At 32.5% G+C, this 23,632-nt stretch overlaps 2 protein-coding genes across 11 annotated transcripts; one reads left to right on the forward strand and one right to left on the reverse strand.

Moving 5' to 3' along the window:
- Positions 1-607: 607 nt before the first annotated feature.
- LOC130824462 (protein LAZ1 homolog 2) lies at positions 608-6,357 on the forward strand. Of its 9 annotated transcripts, XM_057689484.1 has the most exons (11): positions 608-785; positions 1,522-1,594; positions 2,061-2,149; positions 2,537-2,738; positions 3,342-3,398; positions 3,708-3,816; positions 3,983-4,164; positions 4,243-4,331; positions 4,524-4,770; positions 5,383-5,619; positions 5,704-6,357. In XM_057689484.1, exons 3-11 carry the CDS (start codon positions 2,133-2,135, stop codon positions 5,944-5,946), a joined length of 1,383 nt encoding a protein of 460 aa, XP_057545467.1. In that variant the 5' UTR covers positions 608-785; positions 1,522-1,594; positions 2,061-2,132; the 3' UTR covers positions 5,947-6,357. The 9 variants fall into 9 exon arrangements, with proteins under 9 accessions (XP_057545467.1, XP_057545464.1, XP_057545463.1 ...); XM_057689481.1 differs by having other exon boundaries at positions 1,517-2,149; XM_057689480.1 differs by having other exon boundaries at positions 1,522-2,149.
- Positions 6,358-6,471: 114 nt separating this feature from the next.
- Positions 6,472-19,460, reverse strand: LOC130824461 (uncharacterized). Of its 2 annotated transcripts, none has more exons than XM_057689476.1 (13): positions 18,887-19,460; positions 16,225-16,377; positions 15,903-16,115; positions 15,739-15,828; positions 15,452-15,568; positions 14,517-14,786; positions 11,619-11,775; positions 10,970-11,047; positions 10,228-10,328; positions 8,640-8,810; positions 8,410-8,484; positions 7,447-7,545; positions 6,472-6,972 (listed from the first exon to the last, which is right to left on the reverse strand). In XM_057689476.1, the coding sequence occupies exons 1-13, from the start codon at positions 19,283-19,285 to the stop codon at positions 6,619-6,621; spliced, it is 2,277 nt and encodes a 758-aa protein (XP_057545459.1). In that variant the 5' UTR covers positions 19,286-19,460; the 3' UTR covers positions 6,472-6,618. The 2 variants fall into 2 exon arrangements, with proteins under 2 accessions (XP_057545459.1, XP_057545460.1); XM_057689477.1 differs by having other exon boundaries at positions 16,225-16,364; positions 18,887-19,024.
- Positions 19,461-23,632: the final 4,172 nt, after the last annotated feature.

Genomic DNA, 23,632 nt, shown 5'->3' on the forward strand with positions numbered 1-23,632 from the left:
TGCTATTCAAAATGTGTAAATCCAAACGTGTCATGCATAGCATAGAGACTTGCTTATCCCTCCGTATAAGAAATTATAACACTTTTCTTTTTAGACAATATTTTAGATTAATTCTTATATTTTACTACTCCATAATTTTATCTTTATTAATTTTTTAACTTTTATCCATATATTTTAAGTGTCTATAGATATCATTTATCTAAACAGTTTATACATTTTTGCAATTTTTTAATGGGAAAATTAAAATCGATAATCCAACCGTTCACCTATCTCCTATAAATTATCCCGACTTTGAATTATTTTTAATAAACCAACTTTTACTCTTAGTTTATGTCAACATACTAATACGATATGCTGATAGCAAAATAAGATAAAAAATTGATGTATTATAAAAATAAAATTTTATCCTGATAACAAAATAAGAATAAAAATTAAATTATTAAAAATTAATTTAAATATAAAATTATTCACAACAAATAAGTAAAAAAAATTAAATTATTAATATTAATTTTTCTTTTATCAATGTCGTCCAAAATGTGCAATACAATTGTAGCTATTTATTGACAATCACCTTAATACACAAAATATACATAAAGCGGAACAGAAATAATGTCTAATTTGTGAATTTATTTATATTTACAATGCGCAATTTCTATTCCTGGCTCCTACGCAAAAATACTTCTCCTACACAGTTTCCATGTTCATAGAATCATAGTGTAAGCAATTTAAACTCCAGATTACTGCTTACCTTAACAATTTATGACATCCAAGCAATTTGACTCAAGGTTGGTTGTACCTTTTTCTGTCATGTTTGCTAATGGAGTTCAATTTTCTTTTTTCCGTAATGGGTGATTTTCAATTTTGTGGGGAAAAACTCCTGTGATTTATGTTTTTAGTGAATGTTGTCAAGTTCAGGATTAGTCCCATTCCATGTTAGTTTACGGTATTCTATGTATGAATTAATACGGAAAGGTTATCGAGAATGAGAGACAATGGAGAATTATGTAGGAAATTAATGTCTACTTCTTTTGTCCATTATGATCTGTGTTTTTGTGTTTACATCACCGAAATACGTATTTTGTTATTTGGGTATTCTTCCTTATAGCGTTTTTTTTCGGATGATAGTATTATGTTTGAATTGATTCACATTTTTTAATGGTTTTGATTTATTTTGTTAACTTTTTAGGAAAGATTTTTAATAGGAATTTGTCGAAAATTATTGGATGCCGCCATTTTTCGATTACAGTTCTAACTGATAAAGTGTAGTCTCTATACGGATCAATGAATGAAATTGCTTGAAATTTGGAAATATGAAATATCATGGACTAGTCGGACTACCATTAAACGGAATTTGAGAGGTTGGATTTCAGGGTAGGCCGGGGAAGTTGACCATTGTAACATAATTCACTAGCTAATTTGATTTTTAATTTTTAAGTTTGTGATTTGTTTGAATTTTCCCAAGAATAGCCAAAAACGATCCTAATTTGTTCTTTTTCAATTCGTTATTTGCGAGGAGATTAGCGAATGGCGTGACACTACTGCGGACAAAGTGGTGTCCCCTGAACCGAGACAAGACCCTATTCTCAACATCGCTGTATAAAGTTATTTTAGAAATAATAAGAGTATAGAATGGTTGTTATTGTCGTTGCTTTGGGGTTGTAGTAGGTTTGGCTATGTCTATGACTTATTACGGCCTTATTACGGCCTTTTGGCAGGTGGTATTAAACGGTGGTAATGGAAATGAAAATCAGTGTAATTTTGGTTGAAAATATCTTGGCTACCATGATGGTCATGCTTGTCCAACTCTAATCATCTCATTTTCTTCATAAAATTCACATGATTATGGAAATTTGTAAACAAAAGACTGTTTAAGATCAAAGTTACTTTTGATAAAATTTTATGGTTAAAATAATTTTCATTACCACTATTTAGTACCACTAACCAAACGGGCCGTTAGTGTATAGTATTTGTGACTAGTTTATCTGTTTTGCTCACAGTGCAAGTATCCTAAAAGCCAGCACATAGATGCTTCATAATTTGTTTTGAATCTTATGATGAAGGTAACATAGGGAATTAACTTCGCTCATATTGAAGAACCTTGTAGTAAGACATTTTTTTACACTAACACCCAGATGATACTTTTGTCAAGGTAATCCTCAAAATCTGTTGTTTCTTTTGAAATTATGCTGCTTTTTCTTTTTCCGAGTGTGATGTCCATGTTCGCTTTGTTCCATAACACTATGTTTGGATATGAGGAAATGGAGGGAAAGAAAGGGGAGGGAAAAGCCGTCATTTGGATACCAACATGGGAAGGGAGGGAAACGGGGGAAGGGAATTGGTTTGAGGAACTCCGTCACATTTCAAGCAAAACAAATCCTTTCAACATTAGAAAGATTTGGAAGAAAACATGCTAATCTCCCCTCCTGTTCCCTTCCCTCCCCTCCCTTTTCTTCCAAAATGATATTTATTTGTAAGTTATGTAGAAGTATGTCTTTTACTAGAAAGATACATTAGCTAATTTTTCTGTTTTTTGAAGAAGTGAAGAATTGGGTGTGGAAGATGTGCAACCATCATCTTCTTGGTGTGTGGGTCTAGCCAGTCTACTAGCACGAGAAATGACAGCATACAGGGAACTCTATGGACCGGCCATCATCATTGCGGGATTTTTTGCATTGTTTGCATCTGTTCTCTCCCTCATTCTGATTTTTAAACATTTGAGATTGTATACTAATCCTGCGGTACGTTCTTTACCTGTTCCTTAATCTACAGATATGTTTGCTCGTTTAGTGATTGATGTTTATTGATGATTCGAATTAGTACAACATTAAAAGTTGAAGATGTAAAAAATTTAATTATTTCCTACTTAACATGATGGTTATATGAATTGTGATAATATTTGATTGAAATGATTGTTACAAGGCCGCATCATATTGCATCAGTCACGCCATAGAGGTTTTTAAGTTTACCGAGCTGGTATCATCTGCATTGTAAATGTGTGAATAAACCCATGTTCAGGCTGTTTCAAGTGATTATTTATGTTTTTGGTTGAATATTCACCGTGTATCACATTATTGCGCTAGCGTTGTGATTATTAATATTCAATCACATTGTTGCATTTCTAATTTGGAGAATCTAAGAGTTTTCGAGTTTACTAGGAGTTTATGTAGTCACAATTGTTTCTGTCACCATGTTAAGATAATTAGATAAACAATAAGTCTGCTAGCATAGCCTTACTTCATTGCTGCTAAGAATCATTTTACCTCTCTTTTTTTTTTCTATTCTTGTGGGTTTGTGCATAATGGTATGCTGCAAACCTTATTTACTGTAAGGATTCTTTCCAGGAGCAAAAATGGATTGTTGGTGTTCTTTTCATGGTTCCTATCTATGCCACTGAGTCGGTAGGTATCTACCCAACATATGAAGATTAAGATATTTCTGATTTATGTTTGTTCAGATTTTTTGAAAATATGAGCGGTAGAAAGTGGACTGTAGCAGTGAAGCCTAGCCAGTGTAACATGATTCGCCAGTTAATTTGCTTTTTGGATTCAAAATTTACTTAAAATGACCCTAAAATAGCCCAATCCAACCATAATTCGCTTTTTTAATTTGCAATTCGCAAGGAGATTAGTTAATTCGCAATTCGTCGAAGGCGTACTGCAAAGTAATTGCATACAAATCATTTAATTAACAAATTTTCTTTCGCGCAGATCATATCCTTGTCCAATCCTAAGACTTCCCTGGCTTGCGACATTTTGAGAAACTGCTATGAAGCATTTGCCTTGTATGCTTTTGGGAGCTATCTTATTGCCTGTCTCGGTAAACTCCATATTGCATTAGCACTTTTCATAAGCCATGCAGGATCTAGCTCAGTACATTTCTGTTATTTGTTAGATTGAGTTCCCAAATATAACTGCGATGAGTTTTACATTCGTGTGTTTATATTCCTGATGTGTTGATTCAACGAGATCACTTATCATGGTAGGTGGAGAAGATAAAGTTTTAGAACTTTTGGGGAATAACTCTAGAAAATCACTTGACGAGCCACTGCTGGAAGGAGACACAGAAGAAGAGTCGCTTTGGAAAACATGTCGAAACTTCTTTCGACAGCCAAGTGCTCTCGGAGAAAAATTGTTTTCCATAATCAAATTTGGTCTGGTGCAGTATGTAAGTGAAAAATTTCCTGCAATTTTTGGAGTTCTCTTTGAAATTAATGTCAAACATAACATGTTTCTTAGTGACCAGATGATTCTGAAGACAGTTTGTGCATTCCTAGCTTTTATTCTGGAGATTTGTGGTGTATATGGTGATGGCCAATTCAAGTGGTATTATGGGTATGTTTACTAGGAACAAAAATGTTCATTATATGTTTATTTTTATATATTTCCTTCTTAGTTTATGTGGTTTAATTTTTTCAATACGCGATAGCATATGTAAATTATTTAGATAGTTTTTTTCGGAAACATTTAAAATTTGTGCAGTCTTTTTCTCTGCGATTTTGATATTAATAATCAGTGTTTTTTCAGGTACCCATATATTACAGTGGTATTGAACTTCAGCCAAATGTGGGCATTGTATTGTCTAGTTCAGTTTTATAATGTGACTCATGAAAGACTCAAACCTATTAGGCCACTGGCAAAATTCATCAGCTTCAAGGCTATTGTTTTTGCTACATGGTGGCAAGGGGTGGGAATCGCACTCCTGTGTACCCTCAAAGTGTTTCCTAAAGGAAAAATTCAGACTGGTTTACAAGATTTTTTGATCTGCATAGAAGTAAGTTTCTCTTTTATTGAAGAATTTTTAGTTTCTAAGCAAACTAAACCGACCCGTTTAATTTCCTTTTTCTAGATGATTGTCCAAAGTATCGGTTATCCGTTGTCCACGCCCGTTGCTTAAATCTTCCTTTCAATAACACAATAGTAAGTCTTTTGTGAAACCCTTTGAGTCTGTGAGACCATCTGAAACTATTAGGCCATGGAAATTCGTCACATAATCTCACCGTGGCCCACTCGTGTGGACACGGGACACACGTGGGCTCGGGCCCACAATCCCACGGGTCAAGAGCGTTGTACATACACTTGGTGAGGTTCATTGTTTCCCAAAACCATATGGTTGTATGAGGATTAGTTCAACCAATATATATGCAAGTCCACTACCCACTATTTTATCGATGTGTGGTCTTGTCTCACGTGTGACGTATTTCCAACAGAATCAACCTCTTTGTTATCAATAGTAAGGATAAAGATTGTGTACATCCAACCCTCTCAAACCATGCCCTTGGTGGGAGTCACTTAATAAACTTGGGTAATGCAACGAAACGCTATATAACTTGGCCTGTTTGATAGGGTTAGTTACTTGCATACTGATGGTATGTAATCTGTGCAGATGGCAATTGCTGCTATAGCCCATATCTTTGTCTTCTCTACAAAACCCTATAATTTTGTGACAGTTACTGAGTACGGAAGAATTAGTACTCAAACTGAGAAAAAAATCGTTAGCATAAAGGAGGAAGGCAAAGAGAAAGGACCAGCTATGATTGAGAAGACTGAAACTGAGATCAAAGCTCCCGGAACTAGCATCACTGAAAGTGTTCAAGACATCGTCATGGAGGGTGGTCATCAGGTATGAATCTATGTTCTACACTCTATTAGGAACTGAGCTTAAAACTAATAACTTCTCAATTCGTGCAATAATATTGAATGACAGGTTGTTGAGGACGTAAAACTGACTATAAATCAGGCGATAGAGCCTGTCGAGAAGGGTGTTGAGAAAGGAGTAACGAAAATCCAGGACAGCTTCCATCAAATAACGGTGGGTTCTGATGGCAAGCAGGAGTCTGATATGGAGATCGAAGAACATGTCGAGAATGAAAAATCGGGTGATGAGGTTTGTGTGGCATCTGAGAAGCTGAGAGTTGCCAAAACTGTGAATGAAACTTCTAATAGTTGAGATAGATAGCTACTTTAAATAGTTAGATGGATCTCTTTCCTAATTTTGGAGGTATGGATCTGCATTCTGTAGTAGTATTACTAAAGATTCATTTTCATTTTTAGGTATCAGCCAACATTATTGTTGGAACAATAACATTAAAGAGTTTTGTTGGAGTATGGTTTGGAGTTTCTCTACAATTTGTTAGGCATTACTATAACTAGAATTGTTTAAAGAACAGTCGAACTGAATTTTTACCCGCAAAGTGATTGTAACCCGAGCATGAACTTTTGAAAAGTAACTCAAATTGAGTTATACGAACCAACATGATGTTTTACCGCCCTGAACGATAACCTGAAAGGTTGGCTATCTAAAACAATAGATTACCGAATCCCTTGAAAGATATGGATTGACTAGTTTGAGATATTTGATGTGACGTAGTAAAATCTTTATTTACAGGTTCAAGATAAAACAGCAAAAATTGGCTAATAATTTACATTTTCTCTACAAACAACGATCAATTTGCATATATTACACAAAGCCAGCTATACTTTTAAGATGCAATTTTATTTACTCGCAGAGGAAAACAATATCAGTAATTTTTCTTTTTACAGTTAAGAGACAATCCTATTACACAAGCCCCTAAAAGGTATAAACATAATTGCTTTTAAATATCAGCTATGAACCGAATCCTCAATTGTCACTTCCGCTGCAACATATTGCTGTACAGCATTCAAGGCAACCGAAACAGGCAAGAGCTGTGCAAAGCTGAGTGAATACAATTGCGCATTGGTTATTGACCTTTGAACACGCCTGTACACAGCACATACAACAGCAGTATCCACACATCTGTGAACAACAATCCATGGCTGCCTTCACGATAATTTCAGCCGCTTCTGGTGGTTTTGGTTCATGAAAACCTGGAGCGATATTTTCAGCGGTTGCCTTTATGTTTCCAAAGCCAATATTACCTATATTCCTTAACACTTTTAGTCTCAAGGTTTTTGGTTCATCCTTTTCTGATCCACTTTTGCTAGATGGTTTCTTCTGCACAAAAAATCACCCATAGGTTAGTATATAACTTGCACAATCAAATGTATATAACTTGCGCAATCAAATGTTGTAGACCATAATTTATAAGTCGTGTCTAAATCTATGCTTGTCTATAAATTCTGCTCTTCAATGTTGTAGAACACCAGGTTTTAGATCTTTCATATGACGGAAAGGAGTTTATCACAGTAAATAAACTTGGTTACATATTTTGAATCACTGAATTCAAGTATATCATTGGGTCAGTATATGCCAATGGTGGGTCTCCTTTACAAAGGTTTTAGTGAACAACCAAACTATGTATATGTTGGAATGAAGTACCTAATTTATGGGTAATAAATGTGACTACAGATTGCACCAATAGGTGATCACCAAGTTCCAAGTATGAATGGCTTTATACAAAATTGAGTAAATGAGCACCAAATGATACACAAACTCCCATAATAGCAGTGGACGATATCACAAAAGTACCTGCTTAGAAACTACTGCTTCTTTCTTGGTCTCGGTCACAAATAAGGCCATAGATGTATACTCAGAAATAATGCCATGTTGGATGCTCATGTCTGCAACCTGCCATTTAAAGAGAATTTCCAGACTACAAATTAGTGCAAATAAAGAAAATGCTAAAGGATTTTTATAATCGTCCAAGGACTGTTATGTAACTCTTTTAATTTCTCAAGTTCATTGGCATCAAAGAGTTCAAGACCCTATTAAAAGAAAAGCATGCATAAATTAACACAATGCCCACTTGTTTCCCACAACAGTTTTTGTAAAGCAATGTTTGTGTGTGTGTGGATGGAATGAATCTATCTACCTTCAGAAATACATAGTGAAAACAAAAAAAATCATGTAAGGACCAACTCCAAAGATTTTGAACAGTTCCAGCCGAATTCTTCAGCATATAAATGATAAAATGAAATTGAATGATTCTATAGTCCCAAATCACGTTTATTCTGATAGAAACAAGGCATAAATTCTCGATTTTTTGGAAACACATGTTAATTAAATGCATCTCATAATCACAACATTAAGCTCATGGCTGCGCAAAAAGAGGTCAACGTAACAAATGTGCCAGTCCACATGAAAAGCACTGATCATGATCACGAAAAGCAAAGCATTGGGAATGGCAACTAGCTGCAGAACAGCAGAATTGACACCAAAAAAGCTGCAAATCTTTAAAAAAAAAAACTCAGGTGTGGACACCATAATGCTCATTGAAAGTTCAGTGGCCTTAAATACTACATGATCACAAGGCTGTAGGCTTCAAACATTTACACCAACATGAACAAAATTATACCAACTTATAAGAAGCAGTATTGCAGTAACCAAAGAGTGGCTTCTAAGATAGTTAATCCAAGTTTTTTTCTAAATTAAAAACTTTGAAACATTTACAAGGCATGGTACTTCAGGATGCAACAAAGAAAAGTGATATACCTTGGTTTCGAGTTGTTTGTCTTCCAAAAGCCATGATTGAGATGTGTATATAGTGATTTGCTGCATAGCATATATCTGTAAAAAGAAGGTAATCAGCAACAATACAAAAAGATAGTACACAAGTATGTTCATCAGTAAGGAGCGACAATGAATAACAAAATCTCTGCGTATTGTACAAAAACCAAACGTTGGCCACTTTCTGGTAGGGCATGAAAATTTTGACGCCTTACTTTCTCTAGAGGTATGGCCTTAGCGTTGTAGACCTTTAAATCCATCTCATAGCTTGTCATATCAGCGATAATTCCTCTTGCTTTGAGGACGTCAGGAAAGTTCCCGTTATATCTTCCTGATATTATTAATGGAATTTCTGATGAGAGATCTGGAACATTCATTGGTTGCACCTGACATTTCGATCGAAAAAAATAGTAACTTTTAAGCAGAGTAACAATCAATGACCCGCACATAAACGTAGTTCATTTCTTTATGAAATTGGTGTACATCAAACTTATTAATTAATGGTAAATGTAAACAAAAGAATATAAATCGATCATAAGGCTTTAATTCAAAGATACATCACATAAGAGATTGAGTTACTAAATATATTTCCTATATGACTCATGATTGTTCAACAATAATACAGAACTGTCTGAGAAAAAATAGTTCCAAACTTAAAAAATTATTAGGGGCAACGCTACATATTTCTAGAAGTTAATGATATAAACATGGGAACAAGGTATCTTATCATGATACTTATGTCAGTTGTCATAAGCCCACTTTGATTTCTTTATTAATATCATGATCCATCATTTAACCAACAATAATACAAAACTGTCTGAAAAATATAATTCCAGTCTTAAAAAATTATTAGGGGCAAAGCTACAAATTTCTATAAGTAATGATATGAACATGGGTACAAGGTACCTTATCATGATGATTATGTCAATTATCATAAGCCAACTTTAATTTCATTATTAATATCATGATTCATGATCCATCATTTATCAAACTTAGTAAACTAAGTTTAGGAGCAAGGCATTGAAGGGTTTAGATCCTAGGCACAAAGCACAAGGTCAAAGCATGAGCCTAGGTGATGCCCACTTTTTTTCTCAAAAGCCTGTAAGACAATTCTAAATTCAATGCTTCAAACAATTTGGTTCCCATATTATAATTCATCCACCAATATAGCACAAAATGGCAAAAAAGAATATCTAAACCTACATTTGAAAGCATTATGTCTAATTGTACTTTGTCTAATTGTTATCCAATTGAAGATAAAAAAAAATGGATGAAGAACCATAATAAGAGAGAAGAATGAAGAATCGTGAAAAAAAGAAGACAACATATTCAAAGGGAGGATTTAAAAGAAAAAAAGACGGCATTTATAAGAAAAAGTTGGCAAAATGACATAGAAGGGAAAATAAAAGAAAAAAAAATAAAAGAAAGAAGATAGATAACTAAAGAAACTAGAAAATCAAAAAAGCTAGTGGAAGAGAAGCATAAGAAAAAAGTGAAGTTACCACAAAGTCCGATAAGTATCAAGACTCCAAGAAAATCCTTATTTTCTCCTTTTCTTCCCCTCTTTAAAACAAGATCAAATCATTTTTTCTTTCCATTCTCTATCTATGAATGATTATCAAAAAAGGTTTGCTATCCTACTATAGGAGCAATGCATCAATTGACACAACAATTATCTCAATAATGACAAAATCGAAACTAAAAGACCGAACACATAGTAGCTATAAAGCATACAACAAACGTAGTAATAGTATACCGGGTGGCCAGATATTTTGCTAATAAGTTCTAGAATATGAGACATACCTCAACACTTTCAATGTCATCAAATGTGTCGAACGTTATATTTGCAAATACAGTAGATGAAGCTCTTGTAATTAGTCTCTGTAAACGAGACTCTATCAAATCTAAACAAATCAAAAGCAATATGACAAGAGAGAGTAAAAAGATCTTCCAGCAAAATAATTAATACAAGACCAACAATATATCCTATATAAATCACTTTATGCCCAAAGATAGTTTAATGGCACTAGAAACTTCCAAAACTGCATATCTTCCTTTTTGCTATCTACAGGTGTGTTTAAAACAAGTAAAAGGATAAATTCAGACGCTTGCAGAATGTGATAGTTAAATATTAAAAAAAATCGATAAGGCACTTTTGGGTTAACCTCAAAGTTTTTCAATATTCTCTTCAAGCTTTTAAATTTTTGATCATGACAAATTGTAGAGTTTTGTTTCTTGTATGGACGTTAGAGAGAAAGTTCCATTCCCATCCTCATATAAACAACTCTCATGATTTCTGAAGTATAACCGGTTTCTCTTTAGTTAAACTTCCACCTGATATTTTCCCCCAAATCCCCTCCCCAGAAAAAACTTCTTCAAGGGAGATGGTAGTTCACTGATCATGGAATCCGACAAAAGGTATAAACGCTTACAATATGTGAAGGAAATATTTGCAAATTTGAGAAATGTTTGACAAACTTACATATTTTAATTTTATAATATCATTTGAATGCAAGAAGATTACATATTTAAGCAGAAGACTTACCTGCTTCATAGGCAGCATCATAATGCCCTTTCCCAATCATTGCCAACATTCTTAGAAAATAATGATTACAATATAAACCTGCAGTGAGCATCATTTGAGAGTTTGAGATTGAGACTAAGAATCACAAGACTGCTTCTAAACAAAATAGGCAATTGTTTCCTTAGTAGGTCTTTTTAACTTGCTGTGTTTTGACATTCAATTTTGAATCAGCAATGAAAACAGATGGGATAGATGTGGGAGACAAAAAGGGATCAATACAAAATTGCACCAATTAGAAACAAAAAAATTACACATAACATGATTGTGAATTTCTTACATGGGCTTAAGCACAAAGTCCTCTATTATTATATAATGATGGAAAAACTATATTGATTCCAATGACTTACAAGCAGATGCATTATGCATTGTAAAGAATATGGGGCAACCAGACCTGATCCCCCTCCCCCAGATAACCTAACCATAGTAGACCCTGATGAAAGATTTTCCGTGTATTCTTTTCTATGGAAACAGGGAATAGTTGAACATACAACAAACAAAGTGGAACAATGCATTCTATCACAATCAAAATTGAGATATTAGTATAATTGTTACTGAAAGCCCCTTTAGTTCAAAAACATATTCAAGAGAGGAAAGAAAGTTCATTACTTACCAATTCCAAAGGTATGTATGCGTGGACATAAAGGCTTCATATTAGCAAGACGACTCTTAGTTGTATTACATATATGTCTCTCATCGTCAACAGACCCATCTGTAATAAGGATAATCATTGGTAACGAGTTATGTGCTTCTGATAACATATCAATCGCCTGCAAGAAAAGAGTTTAATTACATCCAAGCTCCTCTGAACATATAGACAACATGTAAATAAGTACACTAATCATTAAAAAAAACTCGAATGTGGTCACCATTGCAGTAACCATCGCGAATCGCGATGTTGCGGACGTGGCATTGTAATATGAATTGTTAAATTGAAAAAAATTTACTTTCATAGTTTACATTTTTTCTAAAACATATATTCAAATCAAATTTTATAAAGACCTTTTCCACCTAATATATTTTCAAAAATGATTATAATGACTACTATATTAGAATAACTTATATGTTTGTTACTCTATAATTTTAAATCACAAGTAATGTAACGGGATTTTGCGAAACGATAAGCTCAAAATCCGTAACAAAGTGGTCGTTATGTAACGAAACAACCTCATTTTCATTTCATGATGCTATGTGGACATTTGCGCTTGTCAAAAGAAAAGGCGTAGCCTGAATGAACGCCAAGAGTTTCCACCACGATTGCGGTAGTTTAACCTTCTCTTTTTGTTTCAAGTGTAAGCTAGAGAATTCGTACAGGCAAGGTGAGAAAGGAATAAATCCAACTTGTTGCGAGAATCGAACACTTGTCACAATGGTGAAAGGGAAAACCCTCTACACTAGACTAACCCATGATTTCATAGGCGATTTAATCAATTTTTAGATCATAATTCTATAGGGAATAATATATCCTTCAACTGTTTGTCACTTATTGTCAGTCCTAAGCCCAAATGAAGGACAAGGGCAAGCCTTACGTTGGTGACAACTAGCTCAGTAAAACTTAGTCACATCTCATGATCATGAACCAAAAATCAATTCTTGTGGGGAAGTCTCATACTCAGCTACGTGCTGCACTTCATAGGCTTGGGTGTAGTGAAAAGTATGCAAAGGTTGCTAGGTCTTCATCCAAAAGTAACGTGCTACATTACCCGAGTATGGTGTCAAATAAATAAGGGCAATTTACTTATACTAAGACGATGTCTAGAAACGACATGGCCTGAGTGTGGTGTCAAAAGAGCAAGGCTACATAGGGTTTATTTATTAAAAGTTAAGGAAAAAAAAGGTCTTAGGTTAAGATTGGGGTCCTTGGAAACATAGGGTTTATGGTTTATGCGAAGAATACAAAAATCAAAGATGGATGGGGCGATTCGGCCAGATTGTAAATCTATCGAGGTATGGATATGTCTAGGGACGATTAGAATGTCTTGGTTAACTGATCTATTCAACAAGATTTGGAGGGCAAACAAGATGCCCAATGACCAGAGAAGAAGTACTTATGTGCGATTTTCAAGAAAAAAGGAGACATCCACGATTGCTCTAACTATTAAGGAATAAAATGAATGAGCCACACTATGAAGTTATGGGAAAGAGTGATAGGGATAACTAAGTTGGATTTTTGCCAGGGAGATCTATAATGTAAACAATTCATCTTATAAAACAAATGATTAAATACTATAAGGCTAGAAAAAGAGACCAGACACATGGTTTTTATTGACTTGGAAAAAGCATACGACAAGGTACCAAGAGAAGTACTTTGGTGAGTAATGACAAAGTAAGGTATTCCTAATAAATTCATTAATATAGTGAAAAATATGTATTAAGAAGTAAAGACAAAGGTTAGGACTTGTGGAGGGGAAAAAAACATAGGATTTTTTCAATCATTATTAGCCTTAATGGCTAGGCCTAAGCCCCTTTCTTTTCGTAGTGGTCTTAGATGAGATAACTTGATTGATACAAGGAGACCTGCAATGGTGCATGTTGTTTGCTGATGACATAGCTTTGGTAGATGAGATCAGAGATGGGGTAAATGCTAAGTTAGAAAGATGGAGATAAGAGTAAAGTGTCACGAGATTCCAAATTAAGTCGAAGCAAGACAGAGTATATGGAGTGTAATCTTAGCACAAATGAGATAACAAGAGACACTATAAAGCTAGAAGAGAAAGGATTAGTTTCAAGTGAATGCTTCAAATACCTTGGGTTTTTTATTTCAGAGTATTAGAAGCATCTGATATGACCCACAAAATTAAGTGTGGGTGGCAAAAATGAAAAGCAACTATGGAATATTATGTGGTAGAGGTGTGCCCTTAAAGTTAAAAGAGAAAATTTTATCGAACGATCATTAGAATTGCACTACTATATAGATCAAAATGATAGGCTTTTCAAAAGGATCATAGTAAAAAGATGGGAGTAGCAAAAATGTGAATGTTATAATTCGAAACGAGGATATAAGAAAGGGTTTAGAGGTTGCAAATATTGCATAAAAGATGAAAGAGAATTGTTTGATGGTTTGGGCATGTGCAAAGACAGAGTATTAACAAACCGATGAGGAAGATAAAAAGTTAGAGCTCTATAGACTTAAAAAACGCCGAGGAATACCAAAGATGACTTGGAGGACAAGAGTGGAAAAGGATTTAAATGACATAGACTTACAAATTAAGATGGTAGAAAATTAAAATAAATAATTCATTACACTTGCTCTAATGAATTTCTTTCAATGCAAATAAAACTGAGAGTTAGTAACATCAACAAGCACAAATTATTTACTACCAATATGAGATATCACACTTAGCATCCACAAAAAAATAATAAGACCCAAAAGCCCCAAGCGCTTCACAATAATCAACCCCCCCTTTGTCTTAGAGTGTCAGTCCCACAATCAAATTCAAGAAAAAGTGACACTTATTAATATAGTCAACAAATAAATCTCTTTAACACATTTTTGAGAAAGAAGACAAACCATGTCAAGAGCGAGAGAAATTTTTGTGCCACCCCCAACAACAAGGGTATCATCTGTCCACCGTGTGGCTTTTTCAATTAATTCTTGCGTAGCGCGCTTCATAGTTGATGAAAAGGAAAATATTTCTCCATTAAAAGCTATGATGTTGAAAAAATCATCTGGATCAAGCTCTGAGAGCGCTATGCACAAAGATTTTCTGGTAGCCTCCAGAGGCTTTCCTTGCATGCTAGCACTGGTGTCAACAACATAAATAATACTCTTGGAAAAAACCTAGAAAATAGGATGATGTGTATTAGACAATTATACTGCGACTTTACAAATAAAACACATAAACAATACTAAAGATTTTATGGAGAAGAAACAAAGTTCCAAAGTAACAGATAGCAAACAAATAGCAAGTACATATGTCTTGAGGAACTTTCTCCATCCCCAAATCTATGCAACTTTGCAACAAATTATCCATGTTGAAGTATCCAGAAGTATTTTCATATATTATTTTCCTTGATAGACTTTCATCTACAACCATTACTATTTTTATTGAGTAGTAATAAAAAAATTATGAAAGGAATATCATAATTGTGACTTACAAGGAAAAGAATATTTGCCAAGTAACCATAGAACTTTCCTTGCAAAATTACATAAACTCATTATTATTACTGCCATTTCATTTCAACTACCAATAGTGCACATAATACTTACAGCTAGCAAATAATATTGCAAATTGCATTAGTTGTTAAAAATTATCTACTAATCGTGCATTTAACTACCGAATGACAAATTATACAGAAAAAGGAAGAATTGGATTCTGATCAAATAAATTAAATGGATTACAGAATAGCAGGATATGAAAGTTTTAACAGAACATCTAACTGAATTTTCTGTTTCCTCTTTTTGCAGACATTAATATTACAGAACAAGTAAAACTCCTATTAAACCTGTTTTCTTTGATGGTTAGCTGGAAGAATATGCATGCAAAACATCTCCCTTCGATCTTTATCGTCGATAGATGGCGATTGCAAAAGCACACTGCCAAATATATGACTTGTAGGAACCTAGTAACAGAGAGAGGGAAGGACGTTAAATGCTTCCAGTATAAATAGTACCATTTTGCATCAAAAAATATGCATAAATCATTTACTTATTTGTATTATCTGTGAAGATATAAAAAGCCTAAGCAGCAACAAGATATTCCGGCACATAATCATGGAGATGAAAATCTTACTATATATGAGAAGCAAAAATCTGTGTTTGACCACGCAAGGACATCTGACTCGTATGAAAATGACAGACATTCTACTTTCCGTTTCTGTTCCTGAAACGATTTTAGAAAGAACTTTAGAAAAAAAACACCTCATAGATGATCAATCTATGTAATATGCAGATTACCTTCAAAGGGTGACTGATAGTCTTGCACAAGACTTCACTTCCATCTCCTGGATGGACGTTTAGCTGTATCTTCTCCCTTTTTGGTATCTTTTTGCTTGCAGGCGTCACATATTCAGGAAAACAGAACGGTATACACAGAGAGAATTCACCATCATGATACAACAACTTCTGTGACCAGCTTGCTTTTATAGAAAGATTGGTTCCACCATCAACCTTATAAAGGTTAAAGCATAAATGAGAGTATGAGACCCAATGCAACCAGGAGAACAAAACCAAACAAATAAAAATAGCTAGTATCCAAAAAATGGGCAGATTGACACACCTGTGGAATTGTTAAGAAAAATATATCAGGCTTCAGGAAGAACTCATCACTTGTCGCTGATGCCTCTCCCTCATCCTTTTTATCTTCCACGGCAACCATTTCAGTATGATATGAAAATCTAGGAACATCAACTTCAATACCTAGAATTGAACCCTGTTAGAATAGTAAATTGTTTGAGACATAAGTGGGGATGGACAACAGCAGTAAATGATATAAATTACCATATGAAGTTGAAAAGATGAGAAGAAAATCAAAAATCATTCAAAATCGACAAACTAATACTAGCACCAAATAGAGATGCCAAATATTCCAAATGATCAAATTCCAACTTCTTAGTTCAATTTAATCAATTATATGGATAACAGTACTACAATAAAAGTTTCTGAGCACCAATGTTCATCTATTATAAAGTCATGGAGAGAATTCAGTTTGCTCCAGAAGTTAATCAGAAAGTTGTGAAGGACTACTAAAATCAGGCTAAAGATAAAATGTCATATATACTTGTATTTGCATAATCTTAAGTCAGTTCACTGAATCAGTAGTCAGTACAAAAAAAAATGAGCATAGTTTCTTATAGAACTCTTGATTTTCAAAGCCCAAATAAAAGCACAAGGAAAAAATTGATGAAAAGTTGAACAAAAGAGAATCATTTCAAAGAACCAAACTAAAGGTAAACTAGTAGCATAAATACTATGGGAAAGTCTTATCACCAAAGAAACAGTTGCTGCATGTTGCCAACACTGTCAAAACCTTTATCTCTTTTCATTTGTCCCCGTTGGACAAAAAAATCATGGCGAGGACAAACAAAAGTAAACAACGGGAGTTTGTTCACTTATATTTTAAGCTCTTCACATAGATTTAAAAAGTAAGTATATAATTCTATTTATAATATTGCACCTCAAATTTATAAAAAAAAATGTATACTATTTAATTTAAAACTTCAAGTAACATGTATTATTTTTTGTGAGCAAAGAAATTTATTAATTTGGTGGGATATAAAAAGAATCTATGCCTTTTTCCTCCCATTATTTATTCTTATTCCCTAAAAAACGCACTATATCACATACAACCCTACCCCTCTTATTGCTATCCCTAACCTCCTTTTTCCTACACAAAAACCTAGTGAGATACACAAAGTCAAAAGGCAATTAGATAAAAACAATGAAAAGCCAAATTAAAAACTATTTGAGGGGCCTTTATTGCTCACATCTAGACCAGAGGCACCTGAAGATAAAGTCTCGCCCTCTTCCCACCCCAATGTCTTTAAAATTTTCATCCTTTTCACATATTTCACTGTTATGACTCCGTATATTTTTATTTTTTCTTAATCCCCGACCTCATCTATACAAATTGTCTTCGGATTTACTTACCTTCAAGATGTTCTATCTTGTAGACACATAGTGATGATACGGACCAGAGCATAGCAGATTGCAAAGCAGTTTTATCCAAGTATCATATTTTGACACTTGGATGACACTACTTTGAATGATCAAGCGTCATCATAATGTGACTACTAGAGAGCACCTTGAAAGTAAGGGATTTTGTAGACAATTTGCATAGCATTAGAGATGTAAAATGTTATGCTTAGGTGATAGACAAGGTCGTGGATTGGAAAAAAAAAATTAAAATTATATGGAGTCATCCTAACAATGAAAAATGCGAGAAGACATTCTAAAGGCATTGGGTTGGAAAGCGCACGAGATTGAACTTTCTGAGACAAAACCCTCGGCTGGTCGTGTTCCAGATGTGAGCAATGAAGGCCCTTTTGTCTAATTGCCTCTCGATTGAATTTTGTGCATCTCTTACTAGATTTTTGTGTAGGGGATAAAAGGCTAGGCTTTGTGTCGGGCAAGGAGATAGGCTTATATGTGATTTAGTTTGTTTGTTTAGAAGAAAGGGATGTATAATAGAGAGGAAAAAGGGATGAACACTCTTTTTATCCCTCCAAATTAATACTTCTATAGTGCAAATTTGAGGCGCAATGTTGGAAATGTATACTTACTTTTTCAACCCATGTTAAGAGCCTAAATGACTTGTTTCTCCACAAAAACAAAAATCTCAACCTATCTTAAAAACAAAATCTTCATTTCACCTTATATACTATTCTGTGATTCGCAACACTCTGCTTCATTTTTGGCCTAAATCCTGGAAATTTATTATGATACAACCCAGTGGGGCACTTGGAACTTTTATTTCTTCATAGAAGTACTAAAACTATAAGTTCTTGTCTCTTCAGTCAAATTTCACTTCTTCCCACCAAATCAGTCTATTTTTTATTTAAAAAGAAAACACAACTTAACCTATCTTACTCGAACTTTTCATTTCACCTTTCATAACCATGCCAGAGTTCGAGTTTTTTTAATAAAACAGCCAATTGCGACACCTCGAGCACGTAACCGATTGTAGTAAGCTACTTGCTTTGTCAAACCCCTATTCATAAGATCCAGGGATCAAGCATGGTACCATCAACCTAAACGCCTAGCACAAATTTAACCATATAAGAGTTTTCAAAACATTTGGGAATTTAATTTGAGAGTTTTTACATATTCCAAAAATCAAAAGGAAAAACATCACCATAAAATTGGCAGCTATACATTACACAAATACTAACAAATAGCCAAAAAATACATCAGAACTGATTTAACGAGAGAGAAAAAGAGACCTGTTCGCCCATAGGAACAGCAAGTCGGCAATCACAGGACTTACTTCCCATGATACAATGAACTCGCCATTGACCAGATACAGTAACAAAAACCGTATCCAAAAAACAATCAACCTCCATTGAAACATTATTCATCTGAAGAGGAATCAACGCAGGCGGATCACATCTACCATACACATACGGTTGATAACTCGGAATATCAGGATTATCAACGATTCCTGGATCAGAAACAACCGCGTAAACCATCGGCGCAGTCGGAAGATAAAATTTAGGACACTTAGACATCGGAGGTGTTGGTTTTGGCGGTGCGACTGATCTATCTCGTCCGAAGTAGATTCTCTTAGCTAGGTTAAGACCTTCATCTACCGCCTCCATGAAAGCTTCTTCTGTTGTCGCCATTGTTAATGGAATTTAGGGTTTTTCGATAGAGAAAAGAGAAAAGAGAAAAGAGAATTTAGGTGGTGAAATGAGAAATGGAGGATTGTTGTTTGAGTTAAGATGGGAGAAAAGACAGCTGAGAAATACAGTTGGGCATTTTGTATTGATGAAATCAACTAAAAGTTTTTATCACACTATTTTTTATTCTGTTCGTTTCTTTTTCTTTTTCTTTTCATTTGCTTTTTCAGAGTTTCTCGGGTAAATTTTATATCTTAATATTTCTAAATAAATATAATAAAAAAATATAAAAAATGCACAATAAAAAGTATACATTAAAATAAATCTTATAAAAACTCATATGGATATATTTTATTTTCTAAATATGTATTAAAAAAATTAATTAAATTTCTCTCCTCTTAAAGTAAAATATTCCAAATAAAAAGAACATTAGAGAACGGAAGAAATAAAAGATAACATTAAAATATAAATATTTTGTGATAATCTAGTAACTAGTAAAAAAGTCACTTTTTATCATGGGATTATTATTATTAATAATTATTAATTATTATTATTATATTTTATTTAGTTCTTGTGGAGTTTTAAGTATGTGTTAATTATGTCTTAATTTATTTATGTAAAGAAAAGTAAGATGGAGAATATATGAATATGAAAAGGAAAAAAAGTGAAATGATAAGAATAATAATATCTTCCTCCGTTAAAAAGTTAATATTCTCTTTTTTTCTTTTAGTGATTTTTTTAACACTCCATTGATTAAGTTAATAATATTAAAAATATATAATTAATAATATGATAATATTTAAAATTAGACATTATTTGTTGCTGCATGCAATAAAATATTTTGCACTGTTTGATATTATTAATTAATTAATTGAAGTAAATGGACATATTTATTTAAAAAGAAGAATAAATGACAATATTGCAAAATTGTCAAACTTTTTGATTGAAATAATATTGTCTACATTGAGCAATTATAAATAATTATGGATTATTCTTAAGACAACGAACTTGAAAAAATAGGATTATGTATTTTAAGACAAAAATAGAAAATTGAAATACTAATTGAACCAATTACTCCATATAAAAGTGGGTGATATATTAAAATAGCGTCATCATCATATTCAGTGTATCTTGTTTACAGAAAATTATGGTTATAGTCTGCAGAGAGAAGGACGACGACAACTCATACCCATAAAAAAGAACGCAGCCAAAAAAGCCCCGACCCATAATGTGTATGGCATAAATAAAGAATATAATCTAATATTTAACTAATTTGTTATTAAGATTTTGCCAATGGTTACTTAAAGAGTGGTAAAAACAAATATAAACTCAACAATAGAGTTGTCAATTCATTATACGTCCCTTTTTATTAGGAAAATGATTTATATTGTTTTTATGTTGGGCATTTAATTATACCTTATTATTATATTATTTATAATTTCTTTGAAAGTTAAAAATCATTATATAAAATATTACTTTTTCACTTTCTCAATGAAGTTCTCACAAGAAATATACACGGAAATTAAGAAAATAGAATATTTTAGATAGTGTATATATTATATTTTTGAATAATAAATTTGATGGAGAAATAGTGACAATCAAAAATATTTAGTAGAAAAAATATGGGGAACACAATTAATAAAAAAATATTTTTATAAAGTTAGTGGGAAACATGTGGGGACCATAAGAAATATATAATTGTTAAAATGAAGTTAGTGAAAGATGGACCATAAACATTTTTAAAATATTGAAATAAGGATGAAGTTAGTTTAAAATTTACAACAATTAGAACATTCCAAAATAGCAAATGGAAACTTCTTTAAGGAGCGGAGTGAATGATTATTTTTCAATTTCTAGGTTAGATTCTCTCGAAAATTTAAAATTATTAATGACCAATAGAATTTGTTAATTTTTATGTACAACCCTAAGAGCTGTAAATATCATTATCCTTTTTATTAATCAGTTTTTAGCTATCAGTTAAATTTTATTAAATAGAAGTACTATTAAAAAATCAAGTAACAAAAATAATTACTCAAATCAATTTATAAAACCAACAGGTGAAATTAATTTTCTCAACCAAATACTTAACTTTTAGCACTTTATTCATTTGGGATTAATCTAATCTTGTGAAAGACAATGAGTCTTAAATGTATTTGGCTCCATTTTCCAACAACTAAAAGAATAGATTAGAATAGTATAGTGATTATAGTGATTGATACTTGATTATAGTAATTGATTTGATCAGCTGATTTTATTAATTAGTTTGACTAGTTAATTTTGAATCTGCTGCTATAAGCAGCTTGTTTAAAAACAACTTATTCATATTAATAAGTTATTTCAACTAACTAATTTATCAAATACTAGCATTAGCTGATTTGACAATCAAACTCTCTATTTATATTAAAATAAACTAAAAATCAAAGAATGAAGTAAATATAGGAGAAGGCAAGGTAGCCAAGAGGTGACCGTTATCGAGTAACGTTAAAGTCAGTCACGTGGTACTTTTTCAAAAGGACGTTAATTCATAACGGTTACTTTTAGAAGCCAAACACTGAATCAACGCGGGCATAATAGCATAGCATTGTGGAGTAATAGATGGCGCGGGTGGCCCGTGTCAGTGTGTCTATTATTAACACGTGGGTTGCATATGATTGAACTCATTTAAGTTAGACTCCTAAACATTCTATGAAAATTAATGAGCTATTTAAAGTTAAAAGTATATTTGCGGATCATAATTTTAATATTTATATTTTTCGTATTATAGCTATTAAAGTATTAAAATTTATGTTGTTCAGGTCAAATTACATATTTCGATCGTTTTGATGATCGGTGGTCGAAATTCTATAATTTAGTTTGAACGCTGTAGATTTTGAATACTTTAGTGGTTGCGATTTGTAAAAATAAATATTAAAGTTGTAATTCGTAAAAGTTTAAAACTTCAGTGTTGTAATTCGTAAATTATTCTTTTTAATTTATAATTCGAAGATGATTCAACTTGAAAATAGTGAAACTATTTATATTATATCTCACCGCATTACGAATTTGCTGTTTTGACCTATTTTCTTAATTTTGTCCACTTTATTTGTTTGGCATCATTAGTAGTGACTTACTATATTTTTTTTAATTATTTTAATTTGAGTTGATTTGGAATTTTTTAAAACTTTAATAGACGTGAACTTAATCCGATTAAAACTCCAAACATTGGGAGACCCACCGTTTTGTTGGAGTGCTGAGTGCATTCACTATTTCTAACCTATTTAAGCATTAATGTTCACATTATGAGTTGTGGACATTGAAGGTTTGGATTTTTTATTTTTTTTTAAAATATCATGGCATTTATTAGTTAGTTTTTGTTTTACTCACTCAATTAATGAGCATTATTGGAGTGTTTGGTGGTGTTGATCCATCGTATATTCATGGCCATATTGCCTTATATAATGGTGGATTAGTGGAATATGATGAGTTTTGAATTTTTCTATATAGGGTTTAGAAATAAATATTTTATTTCAAATTATAAATTTTAATTATGAAATTATAAATGAAGAATTTGAGAATGATAAGATTTGGGTAGTCATTTTCAAATTCTAAATTTTAACTACTTTGAAAATAATGATGGAATTTGATTCAAATCTACATTTGAAAATTTTTGATTTGCCAAACAATAGATTTGAGTAAATTTCAAATTTTCAAATAAAATCATTGTTCCCACATAGCATTAAAAGAGTTAAAAGCTTTACGTTTAGGTTTATTTAAGATTTTTAAATTTTTTTGATATAAAATTGATTGGTGAGATCTGTAAATCTGTTGTAGAATTGACTTATTATATACTTACTCCGTTTCAATTTATTTGCAACATTTGCTTTTTTATGCAGTTTAATGCACTAATTCAATCTTTAATATCTTTAATTATAAATAATAAAAAATTATAAAAATTTGACATTAATAATCTTTGCAATGAGACGAATCAAACAAGATCTCATTTGACTATATTTTAACCTATAGATTAAAAATTAATCACAAATTGAGAGTGATGAATGAATAGTGTCATGTTTGCCAATGTTACAACTAATTTGGAACAGAGGAAGTAAATCAAAATCATTTTTAAATTCATTTTAAACATATTTTGAAATTATTTGGACTCATTTTAGACTTATATATAACTTATAGATCTATTTTAGCACTAATAAAACATATATAAATGTAAAAAATCCAAACAATTTAATCAAGACATATGTGGGATCCTAGACACATAGACCAACAAGTCTTGGTATGAGTTTGAAATTTTCATATCATAAGAATTCTAAGTCCAGATTTGATTCCACTTAAAATTAAAGGTCTATGTTCGAATCT

This window comes from Amaranthus tricolor, chromosome 9 (genome assembly GCF_026212465.1).
Source record: "Amaranthus tricolor cultivar Red isolate AtriRed21 chromosome 9, ASM2621246v1, whole genome shotgun sequence".
NCBI lineage: Eukaryota > Viridiplantae > Streptophyta > Magnoliopsida > Caryophyllales > Amaranthaceae > Amaranthus > Amaranthus tricolor.